Consider the following 20816-nt stretch of genomic DNA (forward strand, 5'->3'; position numbering starts at 1 on the left):
TTTCACAATGCTTGGCTCAGAGTTTAAGAGCAATTCCAGACAAGTAAAAATAAATTAGTGAGCTATTAATTCTACCTAGGAAACATTTCAACTGTGTTAAAGATAGAATTCACTGGAACCACATTGGCCAGGTTTCAAAGAGGGCCTCACATATATAGTGGTTGTTTCACAAGCTCAGCTAGAGAAGGAAAGCGTGCATTGCACATGCGTGCAGTTTGAGCGGCCTAAAGTGGACGTTACTGAGCTCAAGTGGAGTGGGGAGAGGTAGGGTTACCACCTTTTCTTCACACATGATTTTTAATTTTTTTGTAGTATACACTATAGGATTATAAAATACCTGGGACACCTTTGTGTGCCCCAAGAAGAGTAATAATGTGGCTCGCATAGTGCTTAACCCTCACCACAATCATTTTGAGGTTGGTGAACAGTAAAACCATGTGGTTGAAAAGCCTTTTTACTACTTTCATCTGCTCCCCTTTTAGCTGCAGAGGCAGAACCCTGGGTTGTATAAATGCTGTGGCAGGAAGTATACCCCCAGGTGAATGGGGCCGTGCCGCACCTGCTCTGAGAATGTGTGCATTGCACTTAGTGGTGGCACAGTGATGCTGCATTTAAGGGGTTAAAACAGATGCTGCTGAAGATGCACTGCCTGTGAAACTCATTTAAAAGCAACCCAAGCATGGATTGCTTTTCAGAGGAGTGGCAACCCTTGTCACCATTCTGAATAAGTTCTAAAAAAAGTAGTTCTGGTCCTACAGGATTAGGGGTAAAAATTAAAAATACATACATACAGTACATATAAACATACAAATACTCACATACATACACGCATGTATATACTGCTGAGCAGGGAATTAGGGAAGTGACACAAGACAGTTCTTTTAGGAAAGGGGGCAAAAGTATAAATCTAGCCTTGTCAGTGGGCAAACAAACAGCTTTTCTGCAATGTTCAGCACCCTCATGCAAGCCTGGGCAGCACCATGTTGCTGACAATTCCTGGGTAGCGCCATGCTGCTAGCAACATCTGGACTTCTCCATGACAACATCTGGGCACCTCCATATCACCAACAACACCTTGGCACCTCCATGTGGCCAACAACTGGGCACCTCTGTATCACCAACAACACCTCTGCACCTCCATGTCACCAACAACCCCTGAGTACCTCCATATCACCAACAACACCTGGGCACCTCCATGTTGCCAACAACACCTGAGCACCTCTATGTCGCTAACAACACCTGGGCACTTTCAAAACACCAACACCTGGGCACCTCACACTTCGACACTTCACCTCCATATCACCAACACCCCATTTAGCAGAATTGGAGATGCCTATACTTAATTATCAGAGCAATGGCAGCCTGCACCTAACACAGTACAGAGCAGACTGTCCCTGCCTGTCACCACTAGGCTCTGCAAGTCTTGTTAGCCTCAATTGCTGCACAGCACTTATTCCAGTTGGTGCTGTCACTGATCTCCTTCCTGACCTCTTCTCTCAGCATCTTCCCCGCCCCAAACTCCACTCCCTACTTGAACTATATGGTGCGTCCAGCACCCCCATTCCCACTCATCCAGGCTCAACCTTCACCACTGCCAGTGGGATTTAGCTGCCTCCTGGTTGATGTAGAACCAAGCTCACTGGGGGAGCTGCTCCTTCTGCCTGCCCTAATCGAGCTCTGGCTCAACTGACACACTGTTCTGCAGAGCAGTTGGAGCTCAGTGTGATGTCCATTCTCTTCTCAACCAGGATGCGTGGCAGAGAAAGGCTACAGTAGTAGATGTTCATTGTTTTTTTGATTACAAACGCTTTTATTAAAAGATTAATAACATACAATCATTGTATCGGACAATATCCAATGTCTGGAAAGGTATATAGCGGCTCTAAATATAGTGTACTCTTATCAACAGGTAAATAGGGATTAGAAGTAGAAGACAAACATTTAACATTGTGTCAATGTAAAAAAATTATTCAATCAGAGGAGAAGACTTAACAATATTTATCTAAGTCATGAATAAGTTGTATTCCAATGTTTCCATTTATTATTATAGATATGCATAGTGTCATATATTGTATGGTGGATGCGTGGCTGGACAGGTGGCAACCCTAAGGAGAGGGCATTGCACAGGACTGCAGTTTGAACAGCCCAGCATAGCTGCTATGGGGTGCACAATTATAATGTTTAACAGGACCTGCAAACCACAGGACAGAGGGGAATGAGGGGCTAGATGTTTTTTGTGGGAGAACATACATAATTTAAAATAGGTGTGTTGGTAAGTACTATTCATCAAAAATGGAATTGCATGGGGGGATTTTTGGAAAATCTTGTTGAAGGTGAACTTACAATTTAAAGGAGAAGTAGGGGCAAAGCTCTTTTGGCCCTACTTCTCCCAGTGGTAACAGAAGTGTACTTCGTTCTGCAGTCCTTTGACCCATTTTCATCTGACAGTGGGCTAAAATCCACTGTTGGCTGACATCATAGAGCCAGCCCAGGCTCTGGATTGATTCCAACTTTGCAGTAGGGATCCACCCAGATGCCTGGATTGGCATCTCTCAGCTCCACACTGAGTGCTGGAGGAGCAGAGCAGAGAGCCGGTGACAGTCTGCTCAGTGAAGACTGAGAACAGAGCAATCAGCAGTCTTTGATTTTTCAGTTCTCGGTCTAGAGGTGGCGGGGGACATCTGCAGCTGGGATTGGTGCTGCAGCCATCTAGGTGAGTATGATTGTTTGCTTGTATAGATTCCTAAACTTCTTTTTAAAAGAGAAGTGTGGGAATAAAAAATAACATACATCCACACTCACCTAGATGGCTGCAATATTGATCCAATGCTGCAGATGCCCACTGCCAACTCTACACTGAGAACTGAGAAATCAGATACAGCTGATTGCTCAGTTTTCAGGTTCGCTCTGAGCACACAGTGATGACTACCAGTGATCTGCCCCTCCAAATCTCACTGAAGCACTGGGCTATGGAGCTGCATGCTGACATAATGAGCCAGCTGCTGGTCAGGCTTTTGGGTGTATCCTGACATTATTGTCAGGATCCCTGCAGAGCCTGGACCAGCTCCTTGGCTTCGTGTGATTGTTCTGTAGTTCCTCTTGTGTTCCCTGTGTCATCACAGGACACAAATTGTACAAACAGTAGGGCACAACAAGTACACAGTCCATGTAGGTATGTAAGGCTGATCATACACTGTACAATATAATTTAGATCTACCATCAACTACATAGTGCAAGGGCCTGCCTGATTTATTATATATTAAATACAATGTTTAGGTTTGTCCTCCATATTACATAGTTATGGAAAAGATCAAGGAGATTGTACAGTTTATGGCCAGCATAAGGCACCTTCAGGGAGTGTACTACATACATGATTAAAATGATTACAGAAAGCACAAAGGCTTAGTTGTTAGAACCCCTGCCCTGCAGCTGTGGGTCTTGGTTTGAATGTTGACCAGGAAATGAAATGCATGGAGTGTGCATGTTTCTCTGTGCTTGTGTAGGCTTACTTCCCACACTCCAATGATGTGCTTTTAGGCAAGTAATGGTTAACGCTGCCCTAGCTGGGAAGTTTGGAGTTAATTGTATTTGTTTACTCTGGTTTTTCTTGGTGAGTTTTCTTGGGTCTGACCCCCTTGTCTTGTGTGCTATAAAAAGGACAGAGGCCTGGACCCTAGGGCACTTTCTGTCCAGCTCAGTTCTGGTCTGGCCTGTTCTAACTTACTAAGGGAGCCCATACTTGTCGCCATTGCCTGTGCTTGGATTTTCTGTGCCATGCCGATGTCAGAGTTTGATGCCATCCATGGACTCAACCATTTATGGACTTTCTTCAATGCAGGTATGCTGGAGCAGCCACAAGCCTGAGTTAGCGACTAGGGAAGTTAGGGAAATGACAACACTTTTTGGCTTGTGGCTTAAAGCATATTTTGTGCTTAAAAGGACTGTGGCATATGTGCACCGAGTATAGGGGGAGCAGGCTCAGGTTTTATTTAGAGTGGTTGTAAACCTCAGACATGAAATATGAACTAAACATCCCCTCCAGTTAGTGTTTAATTGTAGTAACACACTGAAATATACTGCGTTAAATGTCTCAGTCCAGACCAAGTGTAATTTCTGTCTGAGGCCTCGTTCTTCTGCTATCTGTATGAGTCATGTCTGACAAGTTTTCCTGACACCAAGAGAAAAAAGGTGAGAGGGGAAGGATCTTCAGCACACAGCCTGTAATTGACAGCCTCAGCTCTGTTCCTGTGTGAAGGGGGTATTTTCCTTCCCACCAAATAGCACTCACTAAGCTCTGCAGAGTATAGTTTCAGCTCCCCACTCCCTACTCAGACAAGGTGTATAAATTTGGCAAGAGGAGACTGCAGATAAACGGGTACGACTTATGTAAGAGGATTTGCTTCATCTCTGTGTAACACCTGAGGCCAGTCACTTCACTGGGTATATGTAAGGGTTTACAAACACTTTAACTTTGCCTTTCTTAGCCCCTCCCTCTGTTAGTGTAATCTGGCCACACCTATAATTTGGGTCAATGCACTGCAGGGACCTCTTTATTGTTTCAGATAATTTATTTTTTAATGGGTGTAAAAAAAATAAAAAATATTGTCCAGATATGCTAGGTGTGCCACTGCCTTCTTGCTCTGTGATTCTGACAGTTGCAAAGTATGGGTAGGTTTTTAAGACTTACTTGCTATGGCAAAGAATGTTGCAAAATGTAGGTATTCTGCTTTGATTAAATATATATCTTCTTCTAATATTTTTGTAGATTTTTCATCACTGCTGTAAATGAGCAAGGAGAAGGACCTGCAGCAGAGGCTAATATTACAACCGCAGGACTACCAGGTACAAAATACAATTGCATGAACTGTAGAAACTGACTGTCTGTCTATCTATCTATCTATCTATATATCTATCTATCTATCGTGGGTATAGAAAAGGATCATCCCCTTTAAAATAATCACATTTGGTTGCTTTGAAGGCTGAAATTAAGACAGACAATTTTTGTTTTATCCAGCTGTATTTACTCAGTGCAAATTAGAACACCAACACCAAAAAAACAAAAAAAATCAAAAACAGAATCAGTGAGTTGGAAAAAGGATCACCCCCTCCAAAGAATGACTTGTAAACCCAATCAGGTGTAGATAATCACCTTCACCTGTGACCAGCTGTGGTCATTTTGATTAGCTCAGCATGAAAAGAGCTTTCCCGGACCATTTCAGTCCTTGGCAGTGCAGCTGAAACAAACAACTATGGGTGGCAAGGCACTGTCAAAAGATCTCCAGGAAAAAGTTGTGGACAGGCACAACGCAGGAGATGGATACAAAAGAATTTCAATGGGTTTATCAATGCCTAGAATATTTTATTTTCTGACATATTGGTGTTATATCTTTAACTTGGATGAAATATATACTGTAAATTGTTAAATACAATTAAATAATACCAAAACTGTGTTGGTCTTCATTTTAGGCTGCAAAGCAACAAAATGTGATTATTTTCTATACCTACTGTATCTTTCTATCTCTATCTCTTTTGAGTCTATCCGTATGACTTGTTGTAAAACTCCAAAACAGAACATCTCCCCTCTGGGACACAAAAAAGAGGTCAGACAGAACATGTATTCACTAATGTATTTTATTACAGTTATGTTATGCCAAATGCAATATAATGTTTAACTTGGAAAAATTAGACTTGTTGTACTAATTACATCCCTAACATGGACTGCTGTATTTGTTACGCAATAACCAGCTTGTGTTTGCAGAGTAACCTAAAGTATAACTAAAGGCAAAACCTTTTCTTCAGTTTTAGATAGTCGAGATGAATTAGAACATCTGTCAGGCTTTTGTTGCTGTATGTGCACCGTTAGGGAGAGTAACGCTCTCTGTTTATCCTGTTTACTATTATCATTGAAAGTGAAAGAACAACCCAAACCTTGGTTTGTCACAAGAACATGAATAGAGGGGAAATCTTCCACTAGCTCTGCGGTCATGCAACTCTGTACCCATATGTCATTATTATTATTTTTTGAGACAGATAGAGATTTCTTCTGGTGGTATTTAATCACCACTGGGGGGTTTATTATCTGCTAAATACATGAAAAAAACTGTCATTATTTCTGTTATTAAAATTTTGCAAATCAGTATTTTTTTCTTCATTAATGTGATGTGATGAGGTTGCACTGATAGGGCACTAATGAGGTTGCACTAATGGGACACTGATGAGGCTGCACTACTAGGACACTGATGAGGCTGCAGTGATGGGGCACTGATGGGACACTGACCAGGCTGCAGTCATGGAAGACTGACGAGGCTGCAGTGATGGGACACTGACGAGGCTGCAGTGATGGGACACTGATGAGGCTGCAGTGATGGGGCACTGATGAGGCTGCAGTGATGGGGCACTGATGAGGCTGCAGTGATGGGACACTGACGAGGCTGCAGTGATGGGACACTGATGAGGCTGCAGTGATGGGGCACTGATGAGGCTGCAGTGATGGGGCACTGATGAGGCTGCAGTGATGGGGCACTGATAAGGCTGCAGTGATGGGGCACTGATGAGGCTGCAGTGATGGGGCACTGATGAGGCTGCAGTGATGGGACACTGGATAGGCTGCAGTGATGGGACACTGACGAGGCGGCAGTGATGGGACACTGATGAAGCTGCAGTGATGGGACACTGAGGAGGCTGCAGTGATGGGACACTGACGAGGCTGCAGTGATGGGACACTGATGAAGCTGAAGTGATGGGACACTGAGGAGGCTGCAGTGATGGGACACTGACGAGGCTGCAGTGATGGGACACTGACGAGGCTGCAGTGATGGGACACTGATGAAGCTGCAGTAATGGGACACTGAGGAGGCTGCAGTGATGGGGTACTGATGAGGCTGCAGTGATGGGGCACTGAGGAGGCTGCAGTGATGGGACACTGATGAGGCTGCAGTGATGGGACACTGATGAGGCTGCAGTGATGGGACACTGATAGGGCTGCAATTATGGAGCAATGATGAGGCTGCAGTCATGGAGCACTGATGAGGCTGCAGTGATGGGTCACTGATGAGGCTGCAGCAATGGCACACTGATCTGGCTATACTGATGGGGCTGCACTGATGGGGCTGCACTGATGGGACTCCACTGATGGGACTGCATTGTTGGGGCGACACTGATGGAACACTGATGGGGCGACCCTCATGGCACAGTGATATAACTGCACTGATGGAACATTGATGGGGCTGCACTGATGGAGCACTGATGGGGCTGCATTGATGGGACTTCACTGATGGAACACTATTGAGGGTGCACTGTCGGAACACTGATGGGGCGACACTGATAGGGCTGCAGTGATGGGCAGTGATAGGTCACACCGGCTGTCCAAGAAATAACGCCTCTTGGGCTGCTCAGACCCGACTCAGAGTCACAGTCGGAGCCCCTCCAGGAGTAAACTGGAGCCAAGAATTACCTGTGAGGTGGTGTCTGGCTTGGGGCTGTTGCTGCTGCAGGTTGTCTCCCTGAACAGCTGGATGTAGCACCGCAGCCAGAGGGAGGGAGAAGAGAGACACACAGGGGATGCTTCCTGCCAAGGACTCCATCCCGCCCCTTTTAGCTCCACTCCTCCTCTGACCCACACCTCCCGCCCTTCACCCCTGCATCAGTAAACACTCAGGACACCTGCCAGCCGCCCAGCAATGTTGTGCCTGGCTGTACACCCCATGCTAGCCACCTCAGGCATCAGGGTGCATTTTCTATTTGCCACTTTAACCTGGACCCTGGGGTTTGTTGAGCCCTGTCCAAAACGTAAGTACTGCTTTGAAGCTGAACTCCAGGCGCAAAAACTTTCACTCAAATATATTCCCCAATTTCCATAAATGGTACAAATCCACCTTGTATTCACCAAATGCCTTTGCGAACGCAAATAAAAATAATGGTGACATCATCACTGTGATGTACATGCCCATTGCAGAGAGTGGAACTGTGGGAGGGACCCAAAAGGCCCCACCCACTACAGGCTGTCTTTTAAAAAACACAGCAGGGGGTGGAGACCAGACCGTCCCCCTTCACAAGACGCGAGAGCAGCACTGATCAGTCTTTATTACAGGAAGCTCGTTCACAGAGGAAATATTTCACACCAGATTACTACGCAGATCTGGAAAAAAATACACCAATATTCGTGTAAGAATACACATGACTCTTGTATTTAGACTATAATTACTTATCCTGGAGTTTAGCTTTAAATAGAAATCTTGGAAAGAAAAAAAAAAAGCTTGTAAAGAGAAAAAAAATGATAACATAAGATAATCATCCAGTTTACAGTAGTGCTATACGCACAAGCTGAAACATCATTTTTGTTTTCATCATTTTGCTACTTTTGTATCAGGTGAATATTTAAAAACTTTTATTATTTCCTATGTAATGATAGAAAATGCTCTAATCACAGAATCAACATCGGAATGACCAATTATGCGGTGAACGAAAGGTGTTCGAAAATAAATGTCCTTTTAGGTAGGGAATGGCACCTCTTCTTTGTTCAGCTTAGCTGTTGGCTTTGATCACTCATCACAAAGCAGTTTTATTTGTTTTCAATACATGCCTATCAAAGCTACCATATAAAGCTAACAACCAAGATAACAAATCTCACAAATCCCTTGGAAAATAAAAGTACACATAGAGTAGTCATGGCAACACCAGTACACGGATGATGCTCCATGGGATTGTTCAATGCATTCTGTGGTCTAGTATTCAAAAGAACCTGTTTTAGCGTTGTCGACGCATCTGTGCTTTGGGTTGCAAGACCAATAACATTGACATTTTTAATCTCCTTATCTCATTGGTTTAGATCCAGATAAGTCACAGTGGCTTTTTCTGTCTAGAAACAACACTCTCAAAAAGAGGGATAATCTGGAGGAAGCTCTGCATGAAGCTCAGTGTCTTACAGCACCAGGCAGAATCAACAGTAAGTGGGGCTTATCCTTTCTGATACTAGAATATGGTTATAAGCCAGCCGGTAATGTGTAGAAAATACCACATAATAACTGACTTGTGTGGACATTGACTATGAATCGCTCCTTTCCCGAAAGGAAAGTTAGGCATGTCTTAACATAAAAAACCAAACAAACAAATAAATGATGGATCCATTAATGGCAACTCTACCATGTAATTAAATTAGTACAGACCAGGTGCCATTGACCCATGGAAGGTGTTGCTGCCGTAGCCTGACATATTTAGCAAAAAGAGTTGGGCGAACCTACAGATGGTAACGTCCCGGAGAAAAAAAGCTTAAAGTAAGCCTGTCATGAGGGAAACACATAGGCTGCCACGAGGACCTCCCCTTAAAATAACTGTAAATTTTAAATCTCTAACCAAGAACAAGAGTGTCAGGACTTCTTCCTTTACTCTGACTTTATTTTGTTGCCGATCAGAGGCTCAGAATACTGATGGCAGAGGCCCAGATCAGCAGCCTGGCAACTAACATTTTTCAAATAAATTAGCAATGGCAGCTTTCATATTTCTCTCAGTACAGGTTCCCTTTAAGCCCCATACACATGGTCCCAATATCAACCAGTTCAACAGAAACCGGCCCCTGTGTACATTAGCCCGTCTGACAGAAACCGGGTGAATGACTGGCTTCTGTCGAACGGGCATGAAGCCGAACGGGCATGCTGGAAAACCAGCATCCAATCGGCATCCGATCAGTGCTGGGAGCCAATGGCTGCTAGTGTTGACCAGTGTACTCTGGTGGGGGAACAGTCCCCCTGCCAGAACACAATAGCTGGGGAGATCGCTGTATTAACATTAAATAGTTACTACAGCACACTCATTTATTTTTTTATTCAGTCCGCTGGGTTCAACGAAAAAAAAAAAAAAAACTGATAGTGAGTATCAGGCATTAGGCCTCCTTCTCACTTGCAAATAAGGCCAGTAGCGATAAAATACAGGAGACCCAGCAGGGGTTTGCAAGGTTTAGCTGTGGGCGATAACCCTATTGAAAGCAATGGGAGGCTCACAGTTCCCACAACCAATCATGCATTTGCATTTTGCATTTAACCACTTCAACACAGGGCATTTCCCCCCCTTCCTGCCCAGGCTAATTTTCAGTTTTCAGTGCTGTCATATTTTGAATGACAATTGCGTGGTCATGCAACACTGTGCCCAAATGAAAATCTGCTGTCTTTATTTTTTGCGCTATAAACAAAAGAAAAGTGACAAGTTTGAAAAAAAAAAAAAAATACAATATGTTTTACTTTTTGCTATAATAAATATCCTAATTAAAAATAAAAAAAAGTCCTCAGTTTAGGCCGATATGTATTCTTCTACATATTTTTGGTAAAAAAAAAACACAATAAGAGTATGTTGATTGGTTCGCGCAAAAGTTATAGCTTCTATAAAATAGGGGATCGATTTTTTTTTTGCTTTTTGTTTTTTACTAGTAATGGCGGCGATCTGCGATTTTTATCGTGACTGTGACGTTGCGGCGGACATATCGGACACTTTTTACACTATTTTGGGACTATTCACATTTATACAGTGATCAGTGTTATAAAAATTCACTGATTACTGTATAAATGTCACTGGCGAGGAAAGGGTTAACACTAGTGGGCAATCGAGGGGTTAAATGTGCTACCTAGGGAGTGATTCTAACTGTAGGGGGAGGGGACTCACAAGAGGAGGAGACCTGAGTTATACAGAGTCCATGAATGAATATGTGTGGTGTGTGGGTGTTAAATCCCACCCTATTCCACATTACACATATGCATTACATGCGTGGCAAGAGGTTAAACAGTTGTCAAAAAACAGTTTTTACGCATTTTACAATGATTTCCCTTCACTTCCTGATCCTTTTGAACCCTTCCTGCCCTTAATCTATCCTTTATTATATATCCATTATTATACAGTATATGTGCTCCAACTCAGGAGACTCTCAGAATTCTAAAGTTAGGACAGCAGTACGCTGCAGAACCTGCTAATAAGTCGATTCCATGAGCTCTTCATCCATAGCTACTCCCAGGACCTTCTTCTTTGCGTACCTGTTGGCACCTCTACTTGAGGAGCTATGGGACACCCCAGGCTCCAACTAAAGTATGATCAGACATGTGACTTACTGTCAAATTGTGCCTTTTTAATCATGAAAACTGGAATTTTGAAAAGTTATGTAATGATGAAATATTTATGTCCAGGGACGAATCTTCAAAATCCGAACCTGTCCCCAAAAATTCATAATATGTAGGGACTAAAATCTTCGCAGAGGCATAAGGCACATATTACATAGCAAATAAGTAGAGCGATTGCTGGGCATTGGGATATCGTTGTTGATCATTCACTTGTATTTTTCTTTTAACAGACAAAACTATTTTATTTTGTATTTCTAGGTGTTTCTGCTAATGTCTATGACCAAGTGGTCTACTTTTCGGAGAAAAATCATATTTGGATGAAAGGAACTGCAAACATGTCAGATTATTCTGATCTTGGCACTATTTATACTGGTTATGAAAGCATCACTTCACTATGTATAGATTGGTTATATCATAAGATCTATTTCGTTATGGACAGTCAGGTATGATCTATTTCATATATGTCTCCCTAAGGTGATCATAAGCATGCAAATAAGGTGAGTCAAGTCAACAGCTAAGCACCTGAACCTTTACTTATTGTTGGTCATTTCCTGAATGCTGCACAGCTAAATGTATTGAAATGTCTGTATAGACAACCAGGGCTGGTGTAAGGATTTTTCACACCCTAAACGAAACCTCATTTGCCACCCCCTGGCTCCACCCCCTTTGCCCTGCCCATGTATACCCCACCTTATTAATGCACCCCACCAGCGCCCATCAAATGCAGCCTCACCAGCACCCATCAAATGCAGCCCACCAGCTCCCATCAAATGCAGCCTCACCAGCACCCATCAAATGCAGCCCACCAGCTCCCATCAAAAGCAGCCTCACCAGTACCCATCAAATTCAGCCTCACCAGCACACATCAAATGCAGCCTCACCAGCACCCATCAAATGCAGCCCACCAGTGCCCATCAAATGCAGCCTCACCAGCACCCATCAAATGCAGCCTCGCCCATCAAATGCAGTCTCACCAGCACCCATCAAATGCAGCCCACCAGTGCCCATCAAATGCAGCCTCTCCAGCACCCATCAAATGCAACCTCGCCAGCACCCATCAAATGCAGCCTCACCAGCGCCCACCAATGCAGCCTACCAGTGCTCATCAATGAGTGCTTGCGTGCTTCCATTCATTCAGGAGTCGGGACACACAGTCCTCCGCCACCACTGAGCCTCTGACACTATGTGTGAATGGAGTGGCCGCTGCCTGCTGATGCTGAGACTTAGTTGCTTGCTGCAGAAGGAAGAGAGTAGGAACAGCAGTGGCCGGGCACCACTATGTATAGATTGGTTATATCATAAGATCTATTTCGTTATGGACAGTCAGGTATGATCTATTTCATATATGTCTCCCTAAGGTGATCATAAGCATGCAAATAAGGTGAGTCAAGTCAACAGCTAAGCACCTGAACCTTTACTTATTGTTGGTCATTTCCTGAATGCTGCACAGCTAAATGTATTGAAATGTCTGTATAGACAACCAGGGCTGGTGTAAGGATTTTTCACACCCTAAACGAAACCTCATTTGCCACCCCCTGGCTCCACCCCCTTTGCCCTGCCCATGTATACCCCACCTTATTAATGCACCCCACCAGCGCCCATCAAATGCAGCCTCACCAGCACCCATCAAATGCAGCCCACCAGCTCCCATCAAATGCAGCCTCACCAGCACCCATCAAATGCAGCCCACCAGCTCCCATCAAAAGCAGCCTCACCAGTACCCATCAAATTCAGCCTCACCAGCACACATCAAATGCAGCCTCACCAGCACCCATCAAATGCAGCCCACCAGTGCCCATCAAATGCAGCCTCACCAGCACCCATCAAATGCAGCCTCGCCCATCAAATGCAGCCTCACCAGCACCCATCAAATGCAGCCCACCAGTGCCCATCAAATGCAGCCTCTCCAGCACCCATCAAATGCAACCTCGCCAGCACCCATCAAATGCAGCCTCACCAGCGCCCACCAATGCAGCCTACCAGTGCTCATCAATGAGTGCTTGCGTGCTTCCATTCATTCAGGAGTCGGGACACACAGTCCTCCGCCACCACTGAGCCTCTGACACTATGTGTGAATGGAGTGGCCGCTGCCTGCTGATGCTGAGACTTAGTTGCTTGCTGCAGAAGGAAGAGAGTAGGAACAGCAGTGGCCGGGCACCACTATGTATAGATTGGTTATATCATAAGATCTATTTCGTTATGGACAGTCAGGTATGATCTATTTCATATATGTCTCCCTAAGGTGATCATAAGCATGCAAATAAGGTGAGTCAAGTCAACAGCTAAGCACCTGAACCTTTACTTATTGTTGGTCATTTCCTGAATGCTGCACAGCTAAATGTATTGAAATGTCTGTATAGACAACCAGGGCTGGTGTAAGGATTTTTCACACCCTAAACGAAACCTCATTTGCCACCCCCTGGCTCCACCCCCTTTGCCCTGCCCATGTATACCCCACCTTATTAATGCACCCCACCAGCGCCCATCAAATGCAGCCTCACCAGCACCCATCAAATTCAGCCCACCAGCTCCCATCAAATGCAGCCTCACCAGCACCCATCAAATGCAGCCCACCAGCTCCCATCAAAAGCAGCCTCACCAGCACCCATCAAATTCAGCCTCACCAGCACACATCAAATGCAGCCTCACCAGCACCCATCAAATGCAGCCCACCAGTGCCCATCAAATGCAGCCTCACCAGCACCCATCAAATGCAGCCTCGCCCATCAAATGCAGCCTCACCAGCACCCATCAAATGCAGCCCACCAGTGCCCATCAAATGCAGCCTCACCAGCACCCATCAAATGCAGCCTCACCAGCACCCATCAAATGCAGCCCACCAGTGCCCATCAAATGCAGCCTCACCAGCACCCATCAACTGCAGCCTCGCCCATCAAATGCAGCCTCACCAGCACCCATCAAATGCAGCCCACCAGTGCCCATCAAATGCAGCCTCTCCAGCACCCATCAATTGCAACCTCGCCAGCACCCATCAAATGCAGCCTCACCAGCGCCCACCAATGCAGCCTACCAGTGCTCATCAATGAGTGCTTGCGTGCTTCCATTCATTCAGGAGTCGGGACACACAGTCCTCCGCCACCACTGAGCCTCTGACACTATGTGTGAATGGAGTGGCTGCTGCCTGCTGATGCTGAGACTTAGTTGCTTGCTGCAGAAGGAAGAGAGTAGGAACAGCAGTGGCCGGGCACCCTAGGTAGCATGGCACCCTAGGTGACTGCCTAATTTGCCTAGTGGTGGCACCAGGCCCTGTAGACAATGCATATGTTTGCCATAGATGTGTTTTTTTTTTGTTTTCTATGACTATAGTATCTGTTTCAGGTTTGAAGTCCTCTGTAAAATGTTACAATTTTCACATTATGTATGCAGGACTGTTTCACAAAATGCAGGAATAGTATAAACATTGCTCAGTAATAATAATAATAATAATAATAAATCCCCCCTCCCAGTACAAATCCTTGTCCCCTCCATCCCCCAAATCCCACTAGCACAAATGCCCCCCCCCCAAAAAAAATCACCCCTCCTAGCACAATTTATCCACCCCTCAAATTTGAGTGCAGATTCCCCCCCCCCACTCCAAATTCCCCTCCTAGCACAAATATCCCCCTTGCTGGCACAGTCTCATACACTGAGGCTAAATGCCTAGTGTTCTTGAAGCCTAAAGCTGACCTCTGTCCAAAGACAAATTTTGGCAATTTTTACCGTAAAAATAACAAACACTGTGTAATAGTCTTACTTTTATTTTCCCAGTTCCGCCTGAAGTACACAAATCACAGTGGGTCTCTCTGTCTGCAGCTCGTCCATTTTAAAAAGGTCTTTTCTTTTGAATAAATACAGGGCATTCTGTGATTGTTCGAGGTGTAGATCAATGGTCTCCAAACTGTGGCCCTGGGGCCAGATGCGGCCTTCTGGCTTGCCACCAATAGCAACAGTGGGGCATAGTTCCTGCCACTGACACCAACAATAGGGCACTATTCTTCCCACTCTCACCAATGATAGGGCACTATTCCTCCCACTGATATCAACGACAGGACAGTAAACTGGCCCTTTTTTTATAAAGTAACACTGGTGTAGATGAATGTCACAATCTCCCCTACAATTACAGAACGTCTTTCATTCACTGATAAGAATGCAATATATTTTTGGAATGGATGAGCTGCAGAGAGATTGACCCATTGTGATCTGTGCACTTCAGTATAAGTTTCAGCATTGGACATTTGGCGCTAACTGTACTGTATGGGGCTAAGGGATGAAGGTAGGAGTATTACATAGCACAGGAGTGGCCACACATTGAAAGCACTTCATTACTGTTCATTTTTTCTCACAGTGTAAATGGTAAAAATTTGGATTTGCCTGGAGTTCAGCTTAGGAAAGACATCCTATACCAGCATTTAAATGCTGCGTAAATAAACACTTGCAAACGATATTTGAAAATAGGCTAAACATAATTTGAATTATTTTATATATGTTATAAATTATTTAAAAAATCTAAACATGTTTGCCACACATATTACAATCAGATTGTGCAATCTGCTTTGAATCTATCAAACAATATGTAGAGAAAGGCCCTAGCTGACTGAATAGAAATAGACTGGATAATCTAGGTAGCTCCTTATATTTCATTGGCGAATCTAAAGGAGATTTTGTACAGTTAGATTGTAATATATGGTGCTGCCCAAAATTCCATTAGAGTTTTCAACATTAACAAACTAAACTTTACTAAGCTTAGATATTGGCCTGAAAAGCACTACTGGAAATTAGAGCTGCGCAATTAATTGCTAAAAAATCGTGATTGCGTCACTAGAGAATAAAATGGAGATTGTTGCAATATTTTATGTCACACTATATTTGCACAGCGATCTTTCCAAAAAAAAAAATTTGAATACTGTAATGTGAAAGATGATGTTACGCCGTGAGAATCGTGAGAGAATCATGATCTTTATTCTAAGCAAAAAAATTGTGATTCTCATTTTATCCAGAATCATGCAGCTCTACTGGAAATATACTGTTCTGATAAAAAGTGAAGTGTGATTAGTTGGGTCCCCAACTCCTTGGACCATAAGCCTTGCTTTCTGAAATCTTTGAGGAAATAGCGTTGATTTTGAATCCTGAAACTTCTTCCCCCAGGGTCCAAATCAATAGAAGACATCTGAGGACCATAGTGAAAGGCCTCAACCTCATTTCATGATGATCCTAGAAAGAATGACCTAAGACATAGGCCGCGTACACACGGGCGGATTGTCTGCCCAACTAAGTTCGTCAGACAATCCGACAGACAGTCCGTTCAACTTTTGAATGAACGGACTTGACCACACACGATGAACAGACAGTCCGCTGAAAACTTGCGCGATGACGTGTACAGCACGTACGACGGGACTAGAAAAACGACGTCCAATACACTGCAATGCAACCTTCGGCCGTGTAAATCCTTTCTGAGCATGCGCCATACTTAGTCCGTCCAACTTGCCTACACACGAGCGGACTGTCCGCTGAAACCAAGTTTGGACGGACAAAACCAAGTTTGGACGGACAAAATTACAGAAATTCCGAAAGACAAAGTCCGTCAGATTGTCCCCTGAAAAAGTCCGCTGAAGCCCACACACGAGCGGATTGTCCGCTGAAACACGGTTCAGCAGACTAAGTTGGAAAGACAATCCGCCCGTGTGTACGCGGCCATACTGTATTTTCTGCCTTGCTTTATGACAGGAACATTACAGGCAGTCCCCGAGTTACGAACACAATAAGCACTGTGGGTTTGTTCATAAGTGGAATTTGTGTGTAAGTCAGAACACTGCATTTGTAAGTGTAATAGCCGCCTGTGCATGGATGTGGGATGTTCTGGGAGCTTCTGGGCATGCAGTTATGTTATCTGGCGCTCTTCTGGTCATGCAGTACATGCAATACTGCAGTGTGGGATGTGTCCTGCGCTGCAAGATAGCTGGTTGGAGGTATCCAGGACCAGCATGGAGCACAAGCAGCTGGCATTGAGGCCATTCGTAAGTAGGAGTCGTTCGTAACTCGGGTGTTCCTAACTCAGGGACTGCCTGTACTAGGCATTTTAAGGATATTGTTCATAATAAACACACTTATAATAAACATACATTGACCCTGCAGATCTATCACACAGTCCCGCAACACTGACCTTTACAAATTCAGTAGAAAACAATTGGAGTTGCGAGGCTGTGTGATAGATCTGCAGCTGCTAGTAAACTGACTGCATCATCGAGCTATCTCATAGTTCAGTCAGGCTTCTTTTTAGGTTCAGGATGTTTGGCCAGCTTGATTGACGAAATGCCGTAACTACCTTACAAGCGCTGCAGCGCATGGGACTTTATTGTTTCTGGCACCAAAGTGTACTGGGAATATACACTGAGCTTCATATGAGCAGCTAAGTATACATTCTAGAGAAGATTATGAACATTCAAGTTAGTTGGTTTTTGAGCAGAAGAGACATAGGGGGTCAGATAAACGGCTGTGGGCACCTCTGTTTATTAGGTGCATATTGCACAGTGACAGCACACACTAGGCAAGGTGTCCCTGTGCTGGGAGCGATATAGCGAGCTATAGCAGCTCACTGTCACTTCTTCTCCTCTCCCCTGCAATCAGGAAGTAATCACTGAAAAAAGAGAGAAGTGCAGGCAGCAGAGCAGCACAGAGCTGTTCATTGCCTGCTCATCAGACACTCAGCAGACAGAACCTGCAACCTACCATCTCCCTTCTGTTCAGCTGGGCAGAGGCTAGGGAGGAGGGAGGGAGGACGCAGCTTCTCCAAGCTCAGTCTTCCTCTGGTAATTAGAGAAAGAACTATGGGGGAAATGAGATATCAGCAGAAACACTTAGTGGCATAGCAGTGGATATCTCAATATAATATTTTATAAAGGGGGTGCCATCATCCTCAATGAATATAGACCTTAGAAAAGGATGTGTAGGGACTTTAGGACTTTAGGGACCTTTAAAGTCCTAAAGTCCCTACACATCCTTTTCTAAGTTCCTCTGGTAATTGTCTACACATAATAAATAAATATATTATATTTTATAACGTTAAAGAAATGTGTACCAACATTATTTTAAATACACTTTAATGCTGGTATATCAGTTAAAATGACATTTCTTGTTCTTCCATCTAGATATATAGTTGTGATTTATTAAACTGCATAGCTGCTTATAAGATGCCATTGCAAGATGTTTTAAAACCCAGGAAGATTGCAGTTGATCCATATAATGGGTATGTCTCGTTATCCTTTTTACAAATAAGACAAAATTGTCCTTCCCCTGTAAATTGGCTTACACATGAGCAGCTTATCAAGCAAAATGGTCATGCGTGAATTTTTTTTCTCTCTCTCTCTGTCTATCTGTCTTTCTATTCTCCTTAGTGATTTTACTGAAAGGTGATAGTTCTCAGGTTATTCAGACTTGCAGATTACAAAAAAACCTCTCATACAAGAGCACAGGTCCAGTGTGTACAGAAAACTTTTACAAAGCATTTGCAAAGATTTCAACAAGCATCTTTAATGCAGCTTTATTTAAAGAATTTAAAGCTGAAGTTTAAAGAGTAACTCTACTTCTGTTGAGAAAAAAACATTCCCCTCTGGGTGTTCAATGTACATTTGCAGAGATTTTAACAACATTTTTTTTGCAGATTCCTACCTTTGTTATTCTGAAGAAATCCCTGTTTGTCTGTGTCCATGTGGATCTGATGGGAGCAGTTTCATAATTATCCCAATCAGCTGTGCATCTCAGTGGTGGCTGGCACTGTATATTTTTTTGGGGGGTGGCAAGACACCCATCGCTACCCCCACCCTTCGTTGGTCGGTCACTCATCCGTCCCCCCACCAGCCCCGCACTTACCCCATCTAGCAGCTTCAGCTCCTTCCTGAGCCACCTCCTCCCCTGTGGCGGCTTTCTCCTCGGCGGCTTCACCATGCGTCCCTGGCTTCACAGCAACTTCCTCCCCTCTTCCTTCCCTTGGCAGCCAATGCGATCGCTTCTCCTCTTGGTCATTCAGGTCCTAAGACCCGCTTCCTGATTGGCCGGGAGGAGAATCAGGAAGATAATAGCGAATATTAATTCAGAGCCCGCCCTGTTGAAGCCAATTAGAGCCTCTGGAACAGTGGTGGCTCGTGCTCCATTGGTTGGGAGGGGCGGCAGACAGACCTGACCACAGACTCCCCCCCTTGCCGCTCCAGCCTGCCAACCCACACTAACCCTCCCCCCGTCGCTCAAGCCTGCCACTGCACACCATACCCACACCCCCCACCCTCCCTCCCCTGGTCATTGGTTCACTCACCCTCTGGCCTCCTGTCAGCCCTGCATTTACCCCCTCTGTCTCCTCTGTGTCCCATCCGTTGCTTCTCCTCTCGGTCAATCGGGTCTTTGGACTCCTGGCCAGTGGGCCTCTGGCTCTAATCACATGCTTAAAAAAAAATAAAACCCCATTGGAATCCATGCTTCTGGCACCCTGCATGCAGATTAGGGGCCGGGCGCATGGATTAGGGGGGCAGTGCACGTGTGCCACTAATGAGCGGCCACCACTGCTCTGGCTCTAATCATGTGCTTCAAAAATATAACCCCATTGGAATCCATGCGTCCGGTGCCCTGCATGTACATTAGCGGCTGAATGCATGGATTAGGGGGTGGCACCCCTAATGGACGGGCTGCCACTGGTGCACCTAATGAGGAAATCTATTGGGCCTTCATCCCTTTAGACCTGATTTCCTATTGGGGGTATCTCACCAAAAATTTAATTTTTGTTGCAGGGATACCTGAAATCTGACTTGTATCTTAGAGCAGACTTCTGGGAAAAATCAGCCTAACACACAAGCAGGAAATTATGTTTCTGGCTGGCGTTCTGTACACATTCTGTGTACAAATCACCTCCAGGTAGCCATATTGCATTGCACTTTACAGAATATTACAGAGCTGCAGATTGAAAAGAAATTGTTTAATTGTGGCAAATGAGGTTTAATGTTGATAAATGCAAAGTTATGCATTTGGGAGCTAAGAATATGCAAAAATCATACATACTAGGGGGAGTACAACTAGGGGAATCAATGATGGAGAAGGAGCTGGGGGTTTTGGTAGATCACAAGCTTAATAATAGCATGTAATGCCAAGCTGTGGTTTGGTCCTTTCTTGTATCAAGAGAGGTATAGACTCCAGATAAAGAGATATAATTTTGCCCCTGTACAAATAATTAGTAAGACCTCATCTGGAATATGCAGTTCAGTTTTAGGCACCAGTTCTCAAAAAAGATATTGAGGAACTATCGAAAGTGCAGAGAATGTCAACCAAACTGATAAAAGGCATGGAGGAACTCAGCTATGAAGAAGGATTAGAGGAACTGAATTTATTCACTCTTGAGAAGAAGAGATTAAGAGGGGATAGTGTTTAACATGTACAAATACTTAAGGGGTTCATAACTTGGTGTTGTTATTCCCTTTAAGGTCATCACAGAGGGGTGTGAAAATGTGGAATGGACTCCCTCAAGAGCTGGTTCTGGCCGGCTCAGTAGATTGCTTTAAAAAGGCCTGGATTATTTCCTAAATGTACATGATATAACTGGTTACTAACATTTATAGGTAATGTTAATCCAGGGAATACCCGATTGCCTCTCGGGGGATCAGGAAGGATTTCCTCTGCTGTAGCAAATTGAATCATGCTATGCTGTTTTTTTTTGCCTTCCTCTGGATCAACTTTGGG

At 44.4% G+C, this 20816-nt stretch overlaps 1 protein-coding gene across 3 annotated transcripts in view; it reads left to right on the plus strand.

Annotated features, from left to right (window-relative positions):
• ROS1 (ROS proto-oncogene 1, receptor tyrosine kinase) overlaps positions 1-20816 on the plus strand; it is a 259981-nt gene that overhangs the window by 36850 nt on the left and 202315 nt on the right. For 2 of the 3 annotated variants that reach the window (XM_077487054.1, XM_077487055.1), the window contains exons 6-9: positions 4766-4842; positions 8828-8944; positions 11358-11542; positions 18245-18342. In XM_077487054.1, the coding sequence (XP_077343180.1) occupies positions 4766-4842; positions 8828-8944; positions 11358-11542; positions 18245-18342 (477 nt within the window). Of the gene's footprint in view, positions 1-4765; positions 4843-8827; positions 8945-11357; positions 11543-13263; positions 13311-18244; positions 18343-20816 lie in introns of those variants that run through there. The other variant, XM_077487056.1, reaches the window with a different exon arrangement.

The sequence above is a fragment of the Lithobates pipiens genome, unplaced genomic scaffold (assembly GCF_037356315.1).
Source record: "Lithobates pipiens isolate NorthernLeopardFrog02 unplaced genomic scaffold, aLitPip1_a1.2 Scaffold_18, whole genome shotgun sequence".
In the NCBI taxonomy this organism is placed as follows: Eukaryota; Metazoa; Chordata; class Amphibia; order Anura; family Ranidae; genus Lithobates; species Lithobates pipiens.